Here is a 26023-nt window from a genome sequence, read left to right as displayed (position 1 = left end):
TCGCTTCTTCACTACTGTGTGCGTACACCTTATCATTTTGTTTGTTGTAGCTCTCTTCTACGGTAAAAATTTTTTCATCCGAAAAAAGAATTTCCCGATATTTTTTTCCCGCGTACCGCTTCAACAAAGCGCGGCATCTCTTCAGTCTCAGGTCCATTAGACGAGCATTCAAACGATGTCCTGTTTTTCTTCGATATGCCCGAAGCCCTAAGTCTTCATTTAACACCCTTTTCACCGTGGTTCTGCTTAACCCCTTCTGAAGGGCCAACAGTTTCTGCTTACGTTTGGGATTCCTTTGAATTCGCGCCTTCACAGCTTTTATCACTGCTGGAGTCCTAACAGACCGAGGGCGATCACTTCTTGACCTGTCATCTACACTATAGTCTTCATTGTATCGTTTGATGGTACGATAAACGAATCTTTTGGTTATATTCAAATTTTTCAGTATCTTAAAAATTTGAAGTGGCGCGTAACCGCAACGATGCAACGCAATAACTGCAACACGGTCTTCTTTAATCGTCCAGTCCATATTTAAAAATGAGTAAAATTCTAAAAGTATACATTTTTATTTTCATGAACAATTCGAAATTCGAATTCGATAAACTTTTTTGTGGCCAGCATTCTAAAAGAAAAGTTTTTACTGTGTGACAATACTTATGACCTGACTAGTTATATTATTATATTCGAGTGTGTGGTGTCGATCTAGGTTAGCATCACCCCATTTCTATCCTGTGACTGTTGAAAAAGGTAGCTAAGGAATTTATAGGATAACGGACAGAGAATTGAAATTATGTATAAGTTGAATATTCAAACCGTTAATATTGATCTGAAAAAACTGCGATCGTCAATCAGAATCCGCTGGTGGTAGAGTGATGAGATCCACTATCTTGTCTTACCTTTCTATCGTGAAGCAGTCTAATTTGATGGCTCAAACCATAAAATTGAGACTTCCAGAACATGTCCCAAGGTGAACCGAATTGGCAAAAATAGTTCACAGGTCTAGAAAAATAAAATCGACATCAATACAATTCATAAAAAAATAATGTACCACATATACCGGGAGAGCATCATATGTCAATAAACACTTAATCTCCATTAAGAGAATCGGTACGAACAACGTTGAGGCCGCGGTCGCTACCCTGAATAATGGATGAGGCGGCACGAAGACGTGTGACCTGTATTTGGTAGTCGAATGTCCGACGGGTGACATACTGACAATGTGTCGTGCAGCTAAAAATTCAGCCTTTTCGAAATTCGAACTTACGGATTTAGTATTAGGATGCTTATAACTTTTTACTAAATTGTCTCAGTAAAATGGGATTTTTGAGTGACGTAATATATGTTTATTTATTATACAACCGACTGTTTCTTACGGGAAATATGTAAACACTAGTTAGTGTGTTTAGTGTTAGATAAGTACATCTAACAATAGCAATAATGCTGGTTGATTTTCATTTACATTCTTTTCGATTCATTATTTTTGGGCCAAATTCCTGAGCAAATTTTAATTGAAAAAAAAAACTATTCTTTAGATTTAATTTACTTTACATTTTTACAAAAACAAATGCTAAGCGTCCGAAATAATACAATAACAAACTCAAGATTAAATCGTGAAAGTTGCTTTAATAATGCTACGATTCTCGAAAACCGAGGAAAACACTACAAACAAGATAATCAATTTTGATAATTTACTTATCCTTTGTCATTTTTGGTCTTTACTGTGTTAGTTCGAAAGTTTCCATTTTAATATCCCAAAAGCACTTTTCTTTGATAACACACAAGGGTAGGTACGTTGTCCGTCGTCCATAAATAATGTTTGTTAAGAAACAAAAACCGCACCCATTTACTTAGCATCGACCTGACAACTTGAACGTTCATTTCTTAACAGGTGTAGACTTTTCCGGAACACTCTCGAAGAGCCATTACTTTTATGGGCTTTCCATGTACATCACGCTTAATAAGGATCGTGTGTCTCTGTATTCATGAGCTGTAGACCTTTGGCTCAGTTTAATGGAAAATGAACTTTAAAAGGAAATTCCGTTACCTTTTTCAAAGAACCTTTATTGCATATTTCAAACTCATAATCTAACTTTTCTTTCGAATACTTAGATACTTAGATGAGAGCAAATAAATGTGAAGAAAATTTTAGGTTCAAGGATTTTAATGATAATAGTTTTTCCAGATATCAAGTACGGATAAATAACGCCGACCTTCTTCAGTAACTACTAAAGCCCAATCAGTCATGCATCATAGCAATTTCCCCATCCACTTCCCTATCTAACCCCCCTAATTCATTACGTATTTATTATACGGTAACTAAGCAACGGTGGTCATTAATAAAACTATGGTATAACAATATGTACATTTATACGTTTAATTCAATAACTCTTATTTAACAGTCCCAATTCCTATCTCATTAATTGTCTTGATTAGTAATGTTGAGGAATGTGGCAAGCCCGCAAAATCTTACTGCCTTTTTTTAGCGCGGAACAATCATGCGTTATCGTTTCAAGGGTAAGACATCTGTTATGCCATGGCGATTGACATTTAAATCCCTTTATTTTTTTTATTGCTAAGATGGGACGTGCTCATAGCCAACTGATATTTAGTGATCATCGTAGCCCATAGACATCGACTGCGTTAATGATGCCGCCCACCTTGAGACATGAGTTTTAAGTCTCAGTTTTTACAGTATAACGGATGCCCTAATTATCAAACTGAAACGCATTACTGCTTTACGGCAAAAATAGGCAGGCAAGGTGGTGGTGGTACCTACCGGTGAGGGCTTATAAGACCTCTTACCACCAGTGATGACGCAAATTAAATCTTGGTGGGCTAATTTTTAATACACGGTGTTGTTCCTTCACCGTGGAAGTCATTCGTGAAAATTTGTTAATCACGTATTTCATTGGAAAAATTGGTACCTGCCTGCGAAATTCGAACACCGGCACAATTGTATCGCTCGATAATAATGATCTGTCTTATGTTTTAGGCCAGAATGACTTTTATCGATATCTTATCGACAAGGAAACTCTTTTAATATTCGTAACAAAGCTCATAACAATATCTTAGAATTGGATTATAAACTGAGAGATTATTTTGAGTCTCGCTTCAACAATTACAGTGCAGCAATTTTCAGACTAAAATAGCAAGTTCAGTAAAACTTGATAAAAGATTTATTGATAAGCACTCTGGTAGAGAAAATTGAGTAGGAGTCGCCCTAGCGTAAGCAAGTTGAACGAGGTGGCGGCGAAACGCTTCACAAATATTTACTGTGGTTGAGTGTCTTCAACGCAAAACTCCGACCACAGAGTTTAAAGCTATCAGAGCTGCCACTAACCTGTCACAATTGACTTTCTATTTATTTATTCGTCTCCATCTGCTTTTGTTCTGGTAGCATCACATCTATTCTGTTCATAGTTTCGTTTGTCTTACAAATATAGCCTGATAATAAACATATACCTGATCATCGCACTGCTTAGGAGTCGCACGTCTTGAATTCCTAAAATAGGAGCTATGAAATAAACTGAAAATAAGCTTTTCATTCACCGAGAAATGATCTGAAAGTAGCTGGAGAAAAGTGATTTTTTATTGCTGTAACTACTGATAAAGCGAATTGTATTAGTTATAAAGCTAATTATATCATTAAGTTGTAAAGCTTTAAAGCCATATCTAATGGCTAATTTGACGTAAAATATCCTTGGTAACTCCTTAATATATCTTTTATGGGTCTATACTAGTTTAGTGCTATTTAGGCTATTTATTATAGCGTGTGTCAATACGAATGAGCTCTCCGCCGGCGGATTCATGTGCACTTTATATTTTTACCAATTTAAACTATTTCCATACTGAATTTCTTCAAAATCTGTTTAGTGTTTCGAACGTGAAAAATAGGGAAATAGAATAACGTTAGTGTTACTAATATTATTTGCTACGTAACTTCTAAAATCTAACTAAAAACATAAACTAAATTCAAAGTTAGTTTTTATTTTTTTATTGCGTAGATGGGTGGACGAGCTCACAGCCCACCTGGTGTTAAGTGGTTACTGGAGCCCATAGACATCCACAACGTAAATGCGCCACCCACCTTGAGATATAAGTTCTAAGGTCTCAAGTTAGTTACAACGGCTGCCCCACCCTTCAAACCGAAACGCATTACTGCTTCACGGCAGAAATAGGCAGGGTGGTGGTACCCACCCGCGCGGACTCACAAGAGGTCCTAGCACCAGTAAAAACAATACATTGTTCTAAAATGCCATTGATTAATTAACCTTATAATGTTTATCACTTCTACACATTTATAAGTTCTCTAAACCCGAAACTCCAAATATCCTTTGGATGTATATGTATCTGAAACTTTGGTATTACTGCTTCCCAAGAAAGTAGGAACTTTTAATAGACGTCCCTTTTAGTTGACGTTTTTACTTGGGAAGCCTCGTCCCTGGCGGCAGAAGCCAAACTTATAAGCTAGGTGAGTCATAATCCGTTTTTATTATTTAACCAGCAGCAGATTATAAAAAAATATTTTTCCTTGCAATTGACAAAGGCCCTTACTTTGTGTTTTTAAAAAAAACGTATGTACACCATAACGCGTTCGTCACGCTGGTGATCTTTGAGTTCGTGTGGTACCCAATTATTAAGTATTTACATTGCGAATTCGACACAAATAGATCCAAATTATTTTAATACTAACGTTGAAAGCTGTTGCTAACTCAACGGTAGCTTGAGTATCGTCAGCTTCCACTATTGCCTTTAATTATTTATTGTTGACTATAGTTTTTGTATAACCACGGCTTTCATTTTAAGATCAAAATCTCCATGTCGAAAGCGTAATCAAATACGAACAAATCAATAACGAGTCGAGCGTTCACTTGTAGTATTCACTCCGTACATGTCATTAGTACTGTGAGTTGTTTGAGCGACATTGCTGCCGCGACCGAACTCGTATCCCATCATTAATCATATATTTATCGTGTCCGCGTTGATGAAAAAGATACAAATGTATGTACTGAAAACAAAATACTAATCAATAAACTGAATGAATGACTGAATTTGAAAATAGACTTCCATATGTCACTTGAATTTAGAATTGATTACTAATCATACTATACTTAAGCTATGTTTCAAATACTGGTGGTAGGACCTCTTGTGAGTCCGCACGGGTAGATACCACCGCCCCGCCTATTTCTGCCGTGAAGCAGTAATGCGTTTCGGTTTGAAGGGTGGGGCAGCCGTTGTAACTATACTGATACCTTTGAACTTATATCTCAAGGTGGGTGGCGCATTTACGTTGTAGATGTCTATGGGCTCTAGTAACTACTTAACACCAGGTGGACTGTGAGCTCGTCCACACATCTAAGCAATTAAAAAAAGCTAGTATAGTTATACAGCAATTTCATAGGTAAATAAATACCTATTGTTTAACTTTAATTTTAATATTACCTTTTTAAAATGCACATTAGCTTGATCTGTATGCAATTACTTATATGACGAAATCTTTAATATCAGGCAGCCACTTGGATATGAACCTAGAATTGCCAGTATCAATTAGCGACGATAAACACTTAACATTAGGTGTTTATTTTGGCAATAAAAAATAACATAAAAGTCGTCATCCGCCATGAGATAAATAGAAGGTTAAGTTTCTTCTAAAAGAGCCGTCCCACCATTCGAGCCGAAAAATAGAACTACTATTCTACGGTAGCAGTAGTGATGCTTAATTTAAAATGCAAATTAGAAAATCAGACTACGCGACTAAGGATCAGACCTAATCAGAAAAAACTCATGTAGAGGATTTATTTATTAAAAAATGTGTTACATAAGTACAAACTACATTCATACATATAACACTATTTTTATCTATATTAACACGCCAATGTGTTTACGTTAAATCATTAGTGGGTTACAATAACAAGAATCCATTGTGCGTCTTAAGCCTAAATGTTTAATAAAATATAAAGATAATACATACTATATAGTGAAAATCAATAAAATAATATTCCTTACACAACTAACGTGATATGATCCTTAAGATACATTGAAACAGCACGAAGTGCTTTTAATAAGACTGTTTATTAATACTTAAAATAAACAAGTTTAAAGACATTCAGAAAGTGGTAATCAACTAAAAAACTATTTTTGTAGTCTAATTTCTAGAGTTTTATTACTCATTAACCTTAAAAAGAAATGTGACATTAATATTTGAAATAATAGGTTGGGGAAAAAGTTTCTTCGCATTTTTTAAGAAAATTCACAACATTTTTTAATATAGCTTATTTACATTTAACTAAAGTATGTAGGTACCATTTTGTTCGATAACTTTTCGCCATCTTGTAGGTAGGGACATGATCCCATTACTATAGAAGTTTTGGGGCTTCTGATCAAAATACCGCGACAATTGGTTTTGGCAGTCCTCTCGTGATGTTAACCTGACACTGCCTAAAGAATTCTGAAGAGACCGAAACAGGTGGAAATCTGAAGGTGCAAGGTCAGGACTATACGGCGGATGCATTAACACCTCCCAGCCAAGCTCTCTTAATTTTTGCTGAGTGGCTAAAGATGTGTGAGGTCTAGCGTTATCATGATGAAAAACCACACCCCTTCTGTTGATTAATTCCGGCCGCTTTCTCTCAACTTCTTGCTTTAATATCATCAGTTGTTCGCAGTACATACAGTTCAGGATCGATGGTCCTGCCTGGTGGTAACAGCTCATAACGAATAATGCCCTTCCAATCCCACCACACACACAGCATCACCTTGTTGCGAGTTAACCCGGGTTTCGCCACAGTCTGTGAAACCTGACCGGCCTTTGACCACGACCTTTTTCACACGTTCTTGTCGTACGTGATCCACTTTTTATTACCAGTTATCAGCATTCATTTTATCTGTAATAGGACGAGCAGAGCGACGTGCATCTTTGACATCAAAATTTCCGGATTGAAAAATGCTTAAACCAAATTTGTGCTATTCTCACAGACACTGCACTAGGTCCAGAAACATCGAAAATTTTTTTCGCGGCTTGCGTTGCATTTTTACCTTTTTTGTAGCAGAATTTCAAAATGTATCGAATTTTTTCATTGGATTTACTCATCTTGACAGTACGAAAAATAAATAAAAATCACACATTTTCCTAATTTGAATTTGGAATTATCTTCTTTAAAATTTTAACTTTTAATGATAACAAAACCAGGCCGATACAAATAGTATAGCCAAAGAGATTTTATTACAAGTTCATACATACTATAATGCGAAAAGACTTTTTCCCCAACCTATTATAAATAACACAAAAATGTTGCGAAAATACCTATGTCTATATTAAATTCTAAAAAGTAGTGTTTTAAATAGCCCCCATTGTTTAAAAATTCTAGGTAAAATTATGGCACTGCTGATTGTTACGGAAAATTCTAGAATTCTTATTGATAATATCATAGCTATGCTACGAGTTTTATTTTTAAATATCAATTGACTATCTCCTAATCTATTTTAAAGCATAGAAGCTGGAAACTATTTAATCAATCAATCAGCCGTTTTAAAGATAAATTAAACAAAAAAGTTAAGCGAACTCTAACGTTGAAATTGACTATTAGCGGCAACATATTTCCCAATAATAATATGATTTTTATGTTTAGCGTTTGTCTCATTTACATATTCCGTGCATTCTGTAAGATATTTTTATTTTTACGGGTGATCTGTTTGATTACGTGTGATCAGTCATCTGTTTAATCTTTGGCGGGGCAGTTTGTAATAATTCTTGTATTTCGGATAACTTAATGCTTAACCTAAGATCCGGAATGGATTGAATTTGATTCGGTTCTGCTGTTGAGGTCTCCTTGACCGATTAGGTCTATGTATCGGTTCGCTCGCCGCTGATAGGAGAGGCGATTGAAAATCGTTAATTTTGGTCTCGGTAGAATTCAGATTATCGTCTTCTTGGAATTCGTTGGGAATATCAAATGGTTCCTCAGGTATTCCAAAGATAGTGGTGGTATTTGAAGTTTTTTCCGTAATAATACTTATTGTACTGGTTGTTGATGATGTGCTTAAGTTAAAGTCCCCTTCAAATGGAAATTTATCAGTCATTTCATTCTGTTTTGAAATAGTAGGTGGTATTTCTGAAGATATAATTATATTAGCATTAATGGTTGTAGAATCTATTTGAGGTTGAGTGACGTTGGCTAACGGAGTAATATTCATGTTAGTTGTGGAGTGTACTTCATTACTGGTGGTATTATTTAAAGACACATCGGGAGAAGAACTTGAGTTACGAAAAACGTCTAGGAAATAAGGCATCATCGTGGAAACTTCAAGTACTGTTGGATTTACAGTTGAATCATTTTCTGAAATGATTGTAATGTTAACTATTTCGTGATTCATGATAACTTTTTGCGAAGAATTGAAATCTTGAGCGACACCCTCGTTAATGATTGTAAGCGTAGTGTTCACTGTTTTAAAATTATTTTCAGTTTGATTAGTAATTTCTGTTGGGAGATCTTGCATTATTTCAAGGTTAGATATATCACCGGAGTAATTTGTGTTTATTATCTGTTTGGGAACAACCGTTGGTTCATCCTTCAAAAACACCGTCAAATCTATCATATGGTCTTCATCACTATCTGCTACTGCTTCTTGGATTATGGGTCTTGCGGTGCTTGTTTTAAAATATACATCTTTGACTGTCAGCTCCGTTTGAACTGGAATAATTACGGTTGTTTTACGGAAATCGTATAATTTAATTTCTGGTGCTTTTAATAATTTTGTTTTCGGATCATCGAACTTTTCGTTGTATTTTTTTGGTACAGTATGTTTTATATTTTCTTTTTTTTCATCAATCCTTGTTTTCAGATCAGTGTGGGTTATCACGTCGATTACTTTGTTGACTGGTTTTAGTGTAGTTAGATCGTTTCCATTGCCAATGGAATAATCTACATTTTTATTTCGCAAATTGTGTTTGGTAAATTGCTGTACAGCAAGTTGTTGCGCGTGTTTTTCTGCTAAAGACAATACAGTCATATCATCGCTTAGTTTAGCTTTAGCCATCACAAGAGGTGGTACAAAATGATCAGTAGGTTGAGTGAAGATTTTATCCAAGTTTCCGAGCCGCGCTATTTCTTCATGTAGCATCTTGTGTTGCATATGTTTTTCATCTTCTATTTTCTCTAACTGTTCGTTGGTTAAGAAATTTACTTTAATTGGTATCTCAGGAACCATGTTACTTTGAAGATTGTTGTCATGAATAACATCTATGTCCACATTTTTTTTCAAATTTATATCATTTACAATATTAGTATTTAAAAAGTAAGTATTTGGTTTTTTCTCAATATTCACAATCTCTGGAATCGGAGTAGCTGATACGATAGTGGACTGATTTATATCGTCTTCGTGTTCAGTAGTAATGCTATCCTCAGTAGTAATATCTTTGGTTGCGTCTTCATCTGTGAAACGGTCTGTTGTTGAAACCCACGTGGTGGTTAAGCCAGCCACTCCAGGAGTACTTGAAACCTCTTCTTCTTCGGAACATGATAATTCTTTCAACAAATCTTCACGTTTCTGTGCAAAAATATAAATTGCGTTTAAAAATAATATAATTGCGGTTTTTAAACTAATTTATTTGAAGAATATAGTGTAACTTACTACATTTCCTGTGCATTGAACACGTTTCACACCGGCTAAACCACAATCTGCTGTAAGTTGAACCGCGGCGCTTTCAGGGAGATACAATATTGTTAGTGCTGGTAGCGCCCGTATCATGCAACCCTCGTTACCAAGAGCCCATTGTGGTACTGTGAACAATAGCAATAGTAAAGTAAAAATTTTAACTATTGTTTTTAACTCTAATACAAGAAAACAAAAAAGTTTTCCTATTCCACAGTGAACTGACTGTACTTGACAAATGCTTTTAATAATTATTTACTCCTAAAATTATTTTAACCTTCTGTTTACTTCTTTCATTTTATTACCAATTTTCCGACATTTCAAATACTGTATAGCTTTCGTGGCTACGGATGACTAAGGTCGTCAACATTTGACTAATGTGCTTATATAACCTAATTAAAATAAAATAAAAATTACGTCTCATTTTACCCATTTAAATCTAGCATCACTAACCTGGTAATTCGCAAATAAATGAAGCGACAGTGGGTCCACCACAAGCACGTGCTTCCCAACGGTAGTCAGCCGAAGGGTTTGCTGCAGCACACAATGGGGCAGTGCGAGCATCAGGTGCTGAGCTCCAATAACCTTCTCCGCTTAGACCTCGATAGTCCCTATTTTAAAAGATTCATTGTAATTCTTTAATAGCCAATTTTTTACCTGACATCTGTGCATAGGCAAACAAACTAACCCGTTTTGTGTTTGTTAATAAAATTGAAACAAAATTTTCGTTTTGCTCGTGAAATAAGTGTATTATCTAGGTTTTTAGATCAAAATAATTAATCATAATAGTCTGTCTGAATTAAATAGCTGTGAGAATGCCGTGAACCTAAATGGTAGCCAGTGTGAATAAAGGCGGCGATATTCACGTTGTGATGTCTACGGGCCTTTGTGATCACTTAACATGAAGCTTCTTAGATATAACCACCTTCAATTAAAAAGAAAGCGTGTTTCTTCTGTTAGCATCACTATGCCATACAGAGAAGTACCTGTACACTTGACGCCAGGATTTTTTTTTTATCATTTACTAATAAAACAAGATAATATTACACTCACGTCCAAGTGAAATCGCCGTCAGGATTGCTGCGTATGAGACCGACCCACACGGCACTCGTAATGTCCAATTCCTTGAGGTAAGCTCGCACGGCGTCGTATTGAGCCGTAGTATCCACTACAACAAAAATAATTATGCAACAATTATATTAAATATTTTTTTATTGCTTAGGTGGGTGGACGAGCTCACAGCCCACCTGGTGTTAAGTGGTTACTTGAGCCTATAGACATCTACAACGTAAATGCGCCACCCACCTTGAGATATAAGTTCTAAGGTCTCAAGTATAGTTACAACGGCTGCCCCACCCTTCGAACCGAAACGCATTACTGCTTCACGGCAGAAACAAGCAGGGCGGTGGTACCTACCCACGCGGACTCACAAGAGGTTCTACCACCAGTGATTATGCAAATTATAATTTTTGCGGGTTTGATTTTTATTACACGATGTTATTCCTTCACCGTGGAAGTCAATCGTGAACATTTGTTAAGTACATATTTCATTAGAAAAATTGGTACCCGCCTGCGAGATTCGAACACCGGTGCATCGCTCAACACGAATGCACCGGACGTCTTATCCTTTAGGCCACGACGACTTCATTTTTTTATAGTGTAGTCTTGGCGAAATTTGTGATTATAGAAGTATAAAATACAATTATAATAGTGTACAAACTGACAATTCCAATTAATTATAGTCGGATTTCGACTACTGCGAGACCTCTAGTATTTAATAATTACACATATGAGCAATTTGTAATTTATTTAATTACCTAGATAGGTGAAAAACAAGGTTTGAATTGCTGCATTTTCGAGAATATTCTTCGTATCCTCTTAGCCATTGTTGGACCACGACGAAAATTTTTCTTTTGAAGCATTCAGCTTCAGCTTTAAAATACCCAAACTGTGCATACTGTAATTTTAACTATTCCAGACCGAATGGAAATATTTTAAAAACCTTCTGGACTGCAACTTTAAATTGTGTTAAGAATAAATGGAAAATGTAATTTATTCCCGCTGTATTTTCACAAGGTTCCTGACTCTATTCAATTACTAGCGCGCGCTGTGCAACGAGTTTCAACGACTAACTAAAAATATGTTTGCATTTAAAACAATACTTTAACTCCATTTAGAAAGGATGGGGGCCGGGGTTGCCGGTAATTCTAATCTCACGGGTCATTTGGAGATTCAAAATCTCTCAGCGTTATGTGATATAAAGAATACTAAGAGGAATTGCTTGCATCGATCAGATCATTTCCTTCCTGTCATGGTAAAAAAATTCATTGGCAGTAGGACCTCTTGTGAGTCCGCGCGGATAGGTACCGCCACCCTGCCTATTTCTGCCGTGAAGCAGTAATGCGTTCGGTTTGAAGGGTGGGGCAGCCGTTGTAACTATACTGAGACCTTAGAACTTATATCTCAAGATGGGTGATGCATTTACGTTGTAGATGTCTGTGGGCTCCAGTAACCACTTAATACCAGGAGGGCTGTGAGCTGGTCCACCCATATAAGCAATAAAAAAAAATGGTACCACGTTCTTCAAACGAAGCTTGTGGAGTACTTTACGGTAGGCAGCAGGTTGGCTCTGCCCCTGGCACTGCCGACCTCCATAGGCAACGGTAACCACTCACCATCAGGTGGGCCGTATACCCCTCTACCTACAAGGGCTATAAAAAAAAGATAATCCTCTTACCTTCGCTATTTTTCCTGAGCACTTATAACATGTTATTTTTCAATGAAGGCTTAAATTGTTGATATATCTAAGCAACGGTGGCCACTTACTATCACGTGCGCCGTGTGTTTGTCTGTTTAAGTTAGTAGTAAACAAAAAACACAATCTTTTGATTATGACAGTGGTTAACGTTGTTTGACGGGAATTTAGTAGACTCCATTGTAAAAGATTAATTCTTGTCGCACAGAAAGAGTGCGTTTCAGTCTAAAGATTACTATTGAGGGATCATCTCTTCATTTGTACCGGACGATATACACGATAAAGTCACAGAGATAGCAGAAACGTGATGCTTGATTTAAATTTCATAGCTCATATTGTCACTTTCAAATTTTATATTAAACTAGCCGTACACGCCCGCTTCGCTGGGCATTTAAAATTATCATTATTATTTATTGTTATTGTTATTAGGGAGTCCAACACTCATATAAACATTGGCGTATCTATTAAGTACATGTATTTTCTACATGGATACCAAGTTTCAAGTCAATCGGATGCATGGTTCAGTAGTTATAACGGAACATCCGCAAAAATCACTGTAGATTTATATATTAGTATAGATAGAGTATGAGGACGCGCTGTGCTTCTTTCTAAATTCAGCCTGTAATAAATTTTGAATACAGAATTAGGAGGAATGATAATGTTTGGATGTAATAGTTGTTACCTATAGTATCTAAATTATCTTTATTTTCTCACTAATTAAATACGGACGACTACCGCAACATTATTAGTTTTTGCAGCCCGAAACTATTTTCTTGTTCGTATATACATAGTTTACAAGATGCAGGGTAGCTATCGTATTTGGAGACGTCGTATCAACCCATCTTCGCTGGTGCGCCGTCAAATTTTACGGTTAGTACATAGTAAAACGGATGAAACAAAAAGGATGTGAACTCCCGCAGCCATTTTACGAGGTTTATGTTTGGTATGAAATATCGAAAATTATTACACACGTCCAATACTTTTTACGGCGGCCATTTCTGTATTTAACCTTTTTGCTTAATGAAAAAAAAAATTTTGGAACATTAAATATTGGTGTCATTAAAGTTGATCTATTCAATTACTCCAATAACTACTTAATATAATGTTTGTTGCACTGAAATTTTAGTGCATGTAATAAAGAAATAAAACTATTCAATTAAATTGTTAGTTATGTATATAACGATGCCTTAAACCGACAAATAAATTTAGACTTTAACATCCCCTTTCAGCTGTCGAACAACTTCAGTAAACTATACTCCAAGGTTGACACGATTAGGAAATCCCATTACCGTCGGAAATGCCAAGTCGACAAGTCAGCCACATTCAAATTGACGTCATTAAGGCGTGTTCCGAATGCTACTAATACAGTTTCTACATATAGCAAACGAAGGTGAAGGATTTGATTCTGATGATTAATACGTATTGCTTAGTGTTTGGTTGGTTTTACTTGAAAGTTTTCCGAAACTAAGAGTGGACGTTCAGTATCGGAACTGATATTTAATATATAAACTGCCGTCTGGTGTAGTGGTAAGTGACATGGTCACTACACAAGGGGGTCGCGGGTTCGAATCCCGCCAAGGGAGGATATTTGTATGATAAATATAAAATGTCTTTTCCAGGGTTATGGATGTATATTAAATATATGTATGTGTATAATAAAAATCTTACATTTATTTCCGTTATCTGGTATCTGTAATACAAGTTCTTTACGAACTTAGCACGGGACCAGTTAACGTGGCGTGATTGTTAGTAAATATTTATTATTAAAAAAAAAAAAAAAACTGCTCTACTCGAAATTTAAATGCGAACCTGGTTAACATACTTGTATTGTACTAAGCCATATATAATATCATTTTGGCCACCACATTGGTCCGAGTACATAATCAGATGCTTGCATCTTACAATATTTCTAAGAAAATATATTATTATTATTATTTTATTGCTAGATGGGTGAACGAGCTTACAGCCCACCTGGTGTTAAGTGGTTACTGGAGCCCATAAACATCCACAACGTAAATGCGCCACCCACCTTGAGATACAAGTTCTAAAGTCTCAGTATAGTTACAACGGCTGCCCCACCCTTCAAACCGAAACTGCTTCACGGCAGAAATAGGCAGGGCGGTGGTACCTCCCCGCGCGGACTCACAATAGGTCCTACCACCAGTAATTACGCAAATTATAATTTTGCGGGTTTCATTTTTATTCGATTCGAAGGATTACACGATGTTATTCCTTCACCGTGGAAGTCAATCGTGAATATTTGTTGAGTACACGGAATAGATAAATAAGGTTAACCTTATTTAGTGGTTGAGTACGTATTTCATTAGAAAAATTGGTACCCGCCTGAGATTCGAACATCGGTGCATTGTTCAGCACGAATGCGCCGGACGTCTTATCTCTTAGGCCACGACAACAGTGAAATGCATGCAGGAACCTATTTCTTGGGGACCACGGGAAGCTATGCTTTCTACGGCCTAAGCGATTTAAGCAACTTTTGCATTATGATCATTAAAATTTTTTATTCAAAAGCTACTTTTGCAGCTCCATCTTTTACTGAGGATAATAAATTAAAGATGGGCCGATTTTGCATTGTATTTTATCAGGTTTTGCATCACTTTTTGTAGTTAAGCCGGAATATAGAAAATTGAGGGTTAGGCCGTTTTTGCGCTGACGGTCACATATATAGAGGGGTGCAAGGCTATTTGGTTTAAGCGACATTTTTGCAACTTTACACTTAATGCATGTAAACTTTACACTTAATTATAATTAACTTAATCGAACGATTAAAAACATCGAATTGTTGATACTGATACGAAATTAAACGGACCTTTAATTACAAAGATAAATGTCGCGTATTATGCAAAATGTCGCTTACATAAATTTTTTTAATTTTTTATTGCTTATATGGGTGGACGAGCTCACAGCTCACCTGGTGTTAAGTGGTTACTGCCCATAGACATCTACAACGTAAATGCGCTACCCACCTTGAGATATAAGTTCTAAGGTCTCAAGTATAGTTACAACGGCTGCCCCACCCTTCAAATCGAAACGCATTACTGCTTGACGGCAGAAATAGGTAGGGTGGTGGTACCTACCCGCGTGGACTCACAAGAGGTCCTACCACCAGTAAAATAGCCTTTCACCCCTCGATCTCATAAGCAGTCTGTCGAACGGATCTTAGCATTAAAAAAAACATAGATCTAATTTATGACTTGAGCGAATAGCGCTTCTAAGGAAGCTCGTTCTTTGTTTTTGTATATGAAAGAAAGTTAATATCATTTAAAGCAATAAATAAAGGCTTCTTTTTTTGCTAATGAATAACATATTATATTTTTACCTTGCGGTAAATGAAAATCCAAATTTCTGTGTTTATGTTTGTAATAATAAAATGAAAAGTCATAGAACCAAAAACGGATGAAGTATAAGAAACATCAAAAGAAGAAACAAAAGTGTTACTTCCACGCAGCACGCTTGCTATCCATATATGGGGATACTCGTATAACCCAACAGAGGTTTACCCTAAGTAAGCGGCCGATCGTAAAACTCATGCCAAATCCCTATGCAGCATGATAGGAGGACATGGTGCGCCTGCTCCACATAACATGGATTAAGGGAAAGAAGAAGAACAAGATTGACAGTCTGATTTCATATTAATTTCCCACACATATACGGTAATCCGACTAATACTATATTTCTCGAGGTTCATTAGATAGAGAAGTGGGCAAGATGTATAACAATAGTTAATCAGAAAAACCTATTAAGATGATTCATTCAGTATCGTGTTATACGATCCAATATTAAAGAGAAGAAAAAGAAATAACCTTATAAATCCTTTCAGAACTCATAACAAAAGCGGATTAGCTCGCTCTGTAATAACACATTGTGGCATTATACGTCAAGGGTGGTTCTTTTTTACTTGAATATGAAAAGAATTTTCGAAAATCTGAGACGGAAATCTGAACATTATTCTTGTCATATCTAATTGCCTTTAGGCTGTTCCTTGTGATTCAGTTTTGAGTATATCATCTCGTTTAACATCGACTTGAAATGAATGCGACTCATTAATTAAAATACTCGTGGTAGGACCTCTTGTGAGTCCGCGCGGGTAGGTACCATCGCCCTGCCTATTTCTGCCGTGAAGCAGTAATGCGTTTCGGTTTGAAGGGTGGGACAACCGTTGTAACTATACTGAGACCTTAGAACTTATATCTCAAGGTGGGTGGCGCATTTACTATGGGCTCATGTCTATGTCATACGCGCAAATGTCTATGGGCTCTAATGACCACTTAACACCAGGTGGACTGTGAGCTCGTCCACCCATCCAAACAATAAAAAAAAAACCTATGTTCAATTTAACCTTTTCGATTTTGAAATAAAATTTATGTTGTTATCTAAACGTACTATGACAGTAGTTTGCGTATTTTACGTATCAGATTTTAACATTCTCTATAAAAAACAATTCTTTATCGGAAAACTCGCACAGAAAAGAAGTAACCAAAGTTTCAGTTTTTGCTCATATACTAAACTTAGCTTAATTTACACTAAGCTGAGGAGAAACTTACGAAGTCCGTCACACAGCTGTTAATCTAACAGTACTGAAACTTTCGGCGTGGAATCGACATTCACATACGATTACTAAACTTGGACCTCGGAGATGTGGTTCGAGAAATTTCTAAAAGATTGTATACTGGTTGAAAACTGGCGAATTGCCAACCAGCAGCGCCTCGAGAAAACTCCGGGGAGCCGCCAAGTCGATATTTGTGATGCTATTTAGCTGTCCCGCCGCTCGCTACTTTCAATGTTTTATTGCAAGTTCATTATTGACATAATTGTAATCGAATTGAAAATGAGTTATGACTTTTATAGTTGACTTCTAACTCTCTTAGCGGCTTGTTTAGTTATTTTAGTTTACTTTAAAGTAAATACTTACCGTAATAATGGACTCTACTATGCTGACGATAGACATAAAAATTATTCAAAAGATGTCTATAAATAATTCTTTCTTAAATCTATAATTAAAAATATCACACAAAAATATTAAGAAAATTTCACTTTGGCTTCCATCATTTTGTATATTTTATAAAGCCACTAATTTACAACTGATTTTTGTATATTATATAAAGGCATTTACAACTGATTTTATTATATTGGTTTTGTAAGATCGAACCATAGATTCTTTACTTCGAGGAACGAAAGAAGAAAAATCGATGGCCAAGTGATAGATAGAAGGGACCGAAATCTGTCGTCTTTCCTTCGTAACTCAATGCGATTGGCAAAAAATGCGGGCCATTTTCTTTGAAAGTTTTCCGTTGCCACGGATGTGACGTGAAATTGCAAAAGTCTTTCTTTCTTCTCCCAAATTTAATCCCCAAATTTAAAATAACGACGAATCTATGAAACGATAGAAGTTTAGTAGTATTTCAAAGTAAAGATTTACCTTTTAAATTTGATGTGATAAATACTTTCGTGTTTATTATTTGTGTTTAATATTACAAGTTTGTTGATATTGTTCTTTGGTACTCTTAGTTTGTGATCAAAGAAGTTTTAGACAAACAACTTCGAAACACTCAGTTATGCAAAACAAACGAACTATTACGTAATGCGGAAAGCAAAACTTTAAATCCTCGTGGACGTTGAACGTTTCCCTAATCCAAATCTATAACATATGAATTTAACGGAATACGAAATTTATATTAGATTGTGAAGCACCGAACAACCCGCAATTCGGCCCAAGGGATCCAAATAAATACATTTAACGCCATTTGTAGGTACACCAAGCACTCATACCCGATACGATATTATTCCGCCAAATATACATACCGCTGAACACGAATACTGAAGCCTATAACCACTATTTTAGTGAACGTGATTTTGGTACGTGACTCGCGGTATCGGCTCTTCGATCGGCGTGAAAAGTTTACTTATATATATATACTATGTAATACTATAGGTATGTAGGTATAACATAAGCGGATGCTAGATATTATCATCTCTTAGTAAATTTCTCATTTTATTGTTGTTTGTTGTTTTATTTTGTTGCTGTTACTTCGAAACATTGTTAATTCTATCTTTAAAGTTCAGTTTATGTTTTGATTACAGTATAGCTCTTTATCTTTAATATAGTTATGGACGATCGATCCTTTTGGGACATTATTGAAATGGCTTTTAGAACAGTATAGGAAAGCGTCACTATCAATTGAAAAAGAAAAGCATTTTTTTGTTAGGAAAAACTATTAGATGTCGCAAATATTACATATTATCAACATTAGGGTATTTAGAACAAAAAGTCAACGTCCTTTTCAAGTTCTTAGAATTGTAATTAAGCTATTTAATGGTCATGTGTTAGAATACATTGTATACAATATCTATAATATAGTACCTACAATATATGTAATATGTGTCTTAAACATTCATTTTTCTATTAATTCAAAGTGGAGTCGAACCTTTACGTCTAATCAAATCTAATCCATAGAGAAAGGGCTTTAAAGTTAGTTTAATTTTAATAAGACAAAATAATTTTAAGCTTTAGGGTTTGTATTTTTTTTTTATAATAAAATATTTTCAACGACTATCCATGAATGTAACCAGATCTATTTTGTGATTATATGCTTCTTTTTACTTAAACAAAAACCGTACTAAAGCGCTGAAATCAGATAAACGTCTCGTATCTTTCAGGAATCTATCGTAAAGTTTTGAGTAAACAATCCGGGAGATGTAAATTTCCAAAGGGATGCAGCCGAAGGCGTTCCGAAGCGAAATTAGCCGCTAAATAGACGTGGCAGGCCCGCGGGCTCTGCCTTAATTAATTAAGTGCTGATTCAAGTCCGACGCAAGTGAACGTTGGCAGGATGAACATAAATATCTCGTTGAATTAATCAAAAATATGTTTCATATTTAATTACGTAATAAAGTTACAGAAGCTCGTTTATTCCGGTTTATTAGTACTTAGAATACGAACTCGGACACAACGGAAAATTATTATTTTCATCATTTATTATTAATGTATACAGAAACATTACAAAAAGACCACAGATAAAAAGGTCTACTAAGAGGTGAGCTTAACTAAAACATAAGTTTTATTTTAGCAAACCAAAATCAGGGGAACAAAACTTAAATGTGGAGGAAAACGATTGTGAATAAATCAAGAAACAAAAATTCAGTAGCTGAATGTCAAATTATGTAAGCATAAAACAAAAACTCAGTTATATTATATTTCAAAACGCAAAATTCCCACAAAGTCTTTTGATCAAAGTAATACTGTATCAAAAAATATTTCACAGGATATTTTAATAACGCGTGAGTTCCAAACCGGCTTTACTTTGCATTGAATAAACTGAAGGAATATTAATGATGTGATCTTAGTTGGCAAAGTAATGAACTCACGTCACAAGATTTTCTGAGTGCCCTCTTTTTTTGAACATTAAAGCATATTTCTTTATTAAGAATCAATGCTTAAAAATGTATCTTTATGTCTTATGGATAAACTTATGACGACGCTTGTAGCTGACAGTAAGTATTGTACTTTTTGACGAAGCATGTTGCGGATAATAACATGTACTTTTAGGTTAGGAATATTATGTTCTTTTTTTTATAATAAATTTAACTGTTATATAGTACTTGGAAATATTTTATTTCATAGGTGTGATACGTAACTAGTAAATTCAAGAATTGTGCGCCAATTCCAATCATTTCAATATTCATCAAATAAAAGTATGAAGTCATCTGTACAAAGAATGAGCAACAGTGAGCTGCCGAAAACAAATGACGTACACAAATCCTGAAGGATACAAAGAAGATTTGGACTAACTGAATTGCTGGTTAAAGCTATCCAAACAATAGATCTGGGGAGAAACAGTAATAGAGCGTTCAATTGTATAAGATGTGGCCATGACCAATGTAGATCCATTAGTTGACGATAATAAGCCGAGAGAGGATTTTATACTATTATATGTCTAAGTTTCTTGGACACTGTTCATATTACGTTAAATGTAAAAAAACCTCAGTTACGTATTTCACATTTATCGAATACGAACCTTAGTGAAATATGTATGCAAAACGTGAAGCTTTACACCTAAATATCTTTGAGATTGTGAAAATATCGGCAACGCAAGTGCTGCATTTGAACATATGTATTTTCATGAACCACTATGCTTTGAAGAACAATTCTGAAGGTAATCAAAATTCCAGGCGCATATTTTTTTTACCTGTTTACACTCTTTCTTTATTTGCTTGTGCTTCGTAGATGTGTGCTGTGTACTTCAATACTTTGGCATAACATCGTCGAAGTACAAAATAGTCGGGCTCATAATAAAACTAAAATCAGTATGGTAAAGAAATAAAGGTTTAGGAGAAAATTTTTTTACTGGTGGTAGGACCACTAGTCCGCGCGGGTAGGTACCACCGCCCTGCCTATTTCTGCCGTGAAGCAGTAATGCGTTTCGGTTTGAAGGGTGGGGCAGCCGTTGTAACTATACTGAGACTTTAGAACTTGTATCTCAAGGTGGGTGGCGCGTCTACGTTGCAGATGTCTATGGGCTCCAGTAACCACTTAGCACCAGGTGGGCTGTGAGCTCGTCCACCCAACTAAGCAATAAAAAAAAAAGAAAAAAGAAAACGTTGTTTAATTATAACTGTACTCCCGATTAATTTGAAGCCATATTGTTTTTCAAGCGCTTCTAATTGGTATTATTGTCTGTAATAAAATTCTTTTGTTCGAAATTTACGATCTTCTTATTAATTTCAAAGGCATCTAATATCTATTGTGGTACGATTATAGATATTACTTGTAGCCTTGTTGTGTTTTGATTTTACGATTGATATTACGGGTCTACGAAAAACAACTTTTAGAACAGTAGATCGTGGATATTGGAAAGATGAGAAATAATGGAAAGAATAACCTACGAAGTAAAAGAGAATTCTCAAATGCTACCATAAACGGTCAGAGGAGAGAAATTAGTAGTAGTAGATCAAGATCACCTTTTTGCACTAGATGAGTGATAGCTTGTAGCTCACCTAATGTTATATGATTACTGGAACCCATATGCATCATAACGCGAAGGCACCACACACCTTAGATCTAAGTTTGAGGTCTCAATTGTTTTTCATAATGGCTTTCCCGCTCTTTAAACTGGTATGACTTCTTCGGATTAAATAGACATAATTAAAACTGTAACGTGCGGAACCGAAATATAATAAAAAAATCCTCGCACGCTAAGCGGAACCCAAAAGTGTCGACCAACGCCGCGCGACCGACACCTGCGCAAGATTCGTAAAAAGGCAGTCAGTGAGTTTCGAAAAATTTGAATAACGCGCATGCGCCGGTCGCTGCACAAAATTATTAATTTAAAAACTATCTTGTTATACCTTGTTGTACCTTAAGTTGTAACGATTAAATAAATGATTAACATTAAATTGGCGCCCAACGTGGGGCCGTCATCGTATTTAAGTCGACGCGTACATAAATACTTACCCACTAGAAATTTCGAGAAGTACCTGAAAAATGCCGCCGCGAAAAATACGCCAACAGACGGATGACAATAGTGATTCTGGTGATGAAATGGTGGACGCAGTGCCCTCGCCAGCACCAGTGCTCATGTCCGGGGATCAGCTGTCCTCGCTCCTGGCCGCCTTCTCAAAGTCGCAGGCCGAGGCGAACCGACAACTCGTCGAGTCCCTGTGGGCATCGCATGGTTTGGGAAGTGGATCGAAGTTCACCACCCCGATAGTGTCACCGTCCCCGACGCCAACAAGTAACATGGCTAAATGCACCGCGCGTTTTGATGGCGTCGCTCGCGATCCGGAGGCCGTTGAAGCGTTTATCGACTCTGTGGAGGTGTACAAGGAGTGTGCGTGCGTCTCCGACGATATCGCATTGCGTGGACTACCAATGCTCATGGAAGGCGAAGCAGCCATATGGTGGAGAGGGGTCCGGAACGAAGTGTCCTCGTGGCCCGACGCTCTTAAAAGGTTACGAGCTATGTATGGTGTGCCACGCCCTGCACATAAAGTTTTTCGTGACGTGTTTTCGTCTGAGCAAGGTGATGAGCTTGCTGACAGTTTCATAGTGAGGATACGTGCTATGCTGTCCAGATTGCCGTACCAGCTACCAGAGGAAGCCAGGTTAGACATAATCTACGGTCTACTTCATAAACGGATAAGGAAAAGACTACCGAGAGATGGTGTGAGCGACATAGAAACACTCATAGAGAAGTCGCGCATGGTTGAGGAGTCACTTGTGGAGTGCGCGGCTGCCCTCAACATTCCGCCGCAGCCACACAAGTCGTTACCTACGGTGTTCGGCGAACGCAGCTCCGCGCCTGACGTGACAAGTGTGAGATCGCCGAGACCTGCCGGCGCTGCCGCTGCGCTAGTGCGCTCCTCCGTTGCTGTTGCACCGTCGTCGCTACCTCAACCGTCCCCATCCCCGCGTAGTGTGAAAAGCGAAACATTGGTTAAAAAGCTATTTTGTGTGTATTGCAAATCGCGTGGACATGTCCGTGATTCTTGTAACAAAATTAGTGAAAACAAATCTGTATCTTGTTATGGTTGTGGTGAAAAAGGTTTTATTAAAAGTAACTGTCCAAAATGTAACAATATTCCTAGCAATATTCAGAGTAATGTTATTAATAGAAAGTCGCACGTTAAGGACAATGTATTCTATTCTGTAAATGTAAACACTTTCTCAGATTCACATTGTAATGATAAACATTCTGTAAGTCGACCTATATTGCATATAGGTATACAGGGTTATAATGGGACTGCTTTGTTAGATACCGCCGCACGGCGTAGTATCGCGGGTTACACACTCTACGCGCTTTTTCAACGTTTAGGTATGAAGTTTCGCACTGAAAATATGTCGGTGAGACTCGCGGATGGTACCACTCGGAACACTAAGATATTATTAACACATGCAGACGTTGAATTAAGTTCAGTATGTATACCTATTGAGTTTATTATATTCCCCGATTCTCAGAATAATGAAACCTTGTTAGGAATAGATTTTATTTTGAAGGCACGATTAATAATTGATTTCTCTTCTATGACTTGGCGCTCGGCTGATCAGCCTCGGGACATTCACCCTTTGTCATGTGAAAATTCACGTGACCCCATAAGTTGCGCTTCTATAAACTTGTTGCGCGAGGATGAAGGTAAATTCTTATCGGAGTCGGAAAAGGGGCGTCTGGTGGATTTACTAGGTGAATATACTGATGTTTTCGAGGAAGTCGGTGAGCCGACTCCTTTTTCAGAGCATCGGATCGACACCGGCGACCACCCTCCTATCGCTGTTCCTCCGTATCGTGTCACGCCGGCGAGGAAAGAGGTCATGCGCGCCGAGCTCGACAAGATGCTAGCAGAGGACGTGATCGAGGAATGTGAGTCTGCGTGGTCCGCGTCGTGTGTCTTGGTGCCGAAACCTAACGGTACGTATAGGTTTTGTGTTGATTATAGGAAACTGAATGCGGTCACCAAGACCGATTCCTATCCCATGCCTCGAATTGATGAACTTCTTCAGTCTACCAATGGAGGTTGCGTTATGAGCTCGTTGGATCTTCGGAGCGGGTACTGGCAGGTTCAAACCCTGGACAGAGACAAAACTGCTTTTAGTACACCCTTTGGTACCTTTCGTTTTAAGCGTATGCCTTTCGGCTTGAAGAACGCACCGGCAACCTTTCAGAGACTGATTGATCGGTTTCGATCGGGCTCTTCTCTCCAGGAGGTAGCTATCCTGGCGTATCTCGACGATATTTTAGTGATATCAGAAAATATTGATAAACATTTTTCAGATCTCCGTGCGGTGTTTGACCGGCTCCGCGTGTTCAAGCTGCGAGCCAATAGGGACAAATGCGCTTTTGCCCGGGAGCAAGTCAAATACCTTGGTCACGTGATCTCGAGGTCAGGTATATCTCCGGACAGGGACAAGGTAAGCGCTGTGTTGGATATGAAGGAACCTACATGTCTCCGACAACTTCGTACTTTTCTCCAGACGTGCTCGTGGTTTCGTAAATTCATCCCGAACTTTGCGAAGATAGCCGAACCTCTCACACGATTGACCAAAAAGAGTCAGCTTTGGATTTGGGGCCTGGAGCAGGATGATGCCTTCAAATCTCTTAAGAGGCTACTGACGACATCTCCGATTTTGATACAGGCAGACTATACTAAGCCTTTCATCCTTAGGACTGACGCGAGTGATTATGCTCTAGGTGCATGTTTGCTCCAGGGGGAGTCATCCAATGATGAGCGTCCCATTGAGTACGCCAGTCGTCTTCTGACATCGGCGGAGCGCAACTATTCGACGACCGAACGGGAGGCGCTCGCTGTCGTCTGGGCTGTGGAGCGATTCCGAGGCTACATCGATGGACATCTGGTGCACGTTCGTAGTGACCATCAGCCCCTGAAATGGTTGTTTTCAGTAAAGTCACCGAGCGGCAGGTTAGTTCGCTGGGCTATGAAGCTTCAAGCTTACGATTTGCAAATTGAGTACACCCCAGGAAAAGTTAATGTGATAGCCGACACGCTTAGCCGCCCAGTGACCGAGCTCAACTCGCCACCGGACTGTGGAATCTGTCCCGTTATCGTCGACGTGCCCCACTGGGATGCCGCTTCGACCCGGGACGCTCAGATGGCTGATCCGGAAATTTCCAAGATCATCACTGATTTGGAAGGGACCGATGAATTATCTGTTAATAGATGGTCTGAACGAGGCTATCTCCTAACTCAAGGCGTTCTATACCGCTACGCCGAAGATTCTGAGTCCGAGGAACCTCAGCTAGTCGTACCAGAGAGCTTGCGTGGCAAGGTCATGTTCGAGTGTCATGACTCGCCCACAGCCGCTCACGGGGGGATTCAAAGGACCATTCATCGTATCTCCCAACGATTCTATTTTCCAGGTTTGAGACGCTATGTTACTGAGTATTTGAAAACGTGTATAGAGTGCCAGCGGTACAAGCCGTCTAACTTTAAGCCAGCGGGACTACTCCAGACTCCAGTTCCAGCTCAGCGGTTTGAAGTTATTGCAGTAGACCTTTTCGGGCCTTTACCCAAAGGACCCTGCGGTGAGAGGTGGATCCTGATAGTCGAAGACACCGCCAGTAAGTGGGTTGAGCTGTTCGCTCTCATTGATGCCACTGCCGAGGTATGTGCAAAAACCCTCGTTAATGAAGTCTTTATGAGATTCGGAGTGCCTCGCCGGATGATTTCCGACAACGGAGTTCAATTTGTGGCCGATGTCATGCAAAAGGCTATGTTTGTTTTAGGGGTAAAACAAAATCTCATTCCTCTTTATCATCCCGAAGCCAATCCGGTTGAGCGGAAGAATCGGGACTTAAAGGCTCATCTTGCCATATTGCTTGAAAGCCGTCACCAGCAGTGGCCTGAGGTACTGTCGTTCGTCCGATTCGCTTTTAATAGTTCCGTCTGCACGTCAACCGAGCAAACGCCAGCTTATCTTACCTTTGGTCGTGAGCTCCGATCTCCAATATCCGCTCAGCTTGATCTTCGCGCCGTCGTAGAGTCCGAGAACTTTGTTCCCCAGATAAGCCCATATTTGTCCAAGCTTGCCGAGACCATCTCGACCGCTAAGGAGAATATTGAACATCATCAAGATATTCAAAAGACGCG

General features: G+C 37.9%; 1 protein-coding gene across 1 annotated transcript in view; it reads right to left on the bottom strand.

Annotated features, from left to right (window-relative positions):
- Positions 1–5785: 5785 nt before the first annotated feature.
- Positions 5786–26023, bottom strand: part of LOC110386038 (uncharacterized) — a 49081-nt gene continuing 28843 nt past the window's right edge. The window contains exons 3-6 of the mRNA XM_021351172.1: positions 10705–10819; positions 10105–10262; positions 9631–9779; positions 5786–9546 (exon numbers count right to left, since the gene is read on the bottom strand). Of these exons, the coding sequence (XP_021206847.1) occupies positions 7774–9546; positions 9631–9779; positions 10105–10262; positions 10705–10819 (2195 nt within the window). The 3' untranslated portion in view covers positions 5786–7773. The remainder of the gene's footprint in view (positions 9547–9630; positions 9780–10104; positions 10263–10704; positions 10820–26023) is intronic.

The sequence above is a fragment of the Bombyx mori genome, chromosome 4 (assembly GCF_030269925.1).
Source record: "Bombyx mori chromosome 4, ASM3026992v2".
Taxonomy (NCBI): domain Eukaryota; kingdom Metazoa; phylum Arthropoda; class Insecta; order Lepidoptera; family Bombycidae; genus Bombyx; species Bombyx mori.
This window is presented reverse-complemented; position numbering and strand designations above follow the sequence as displayed.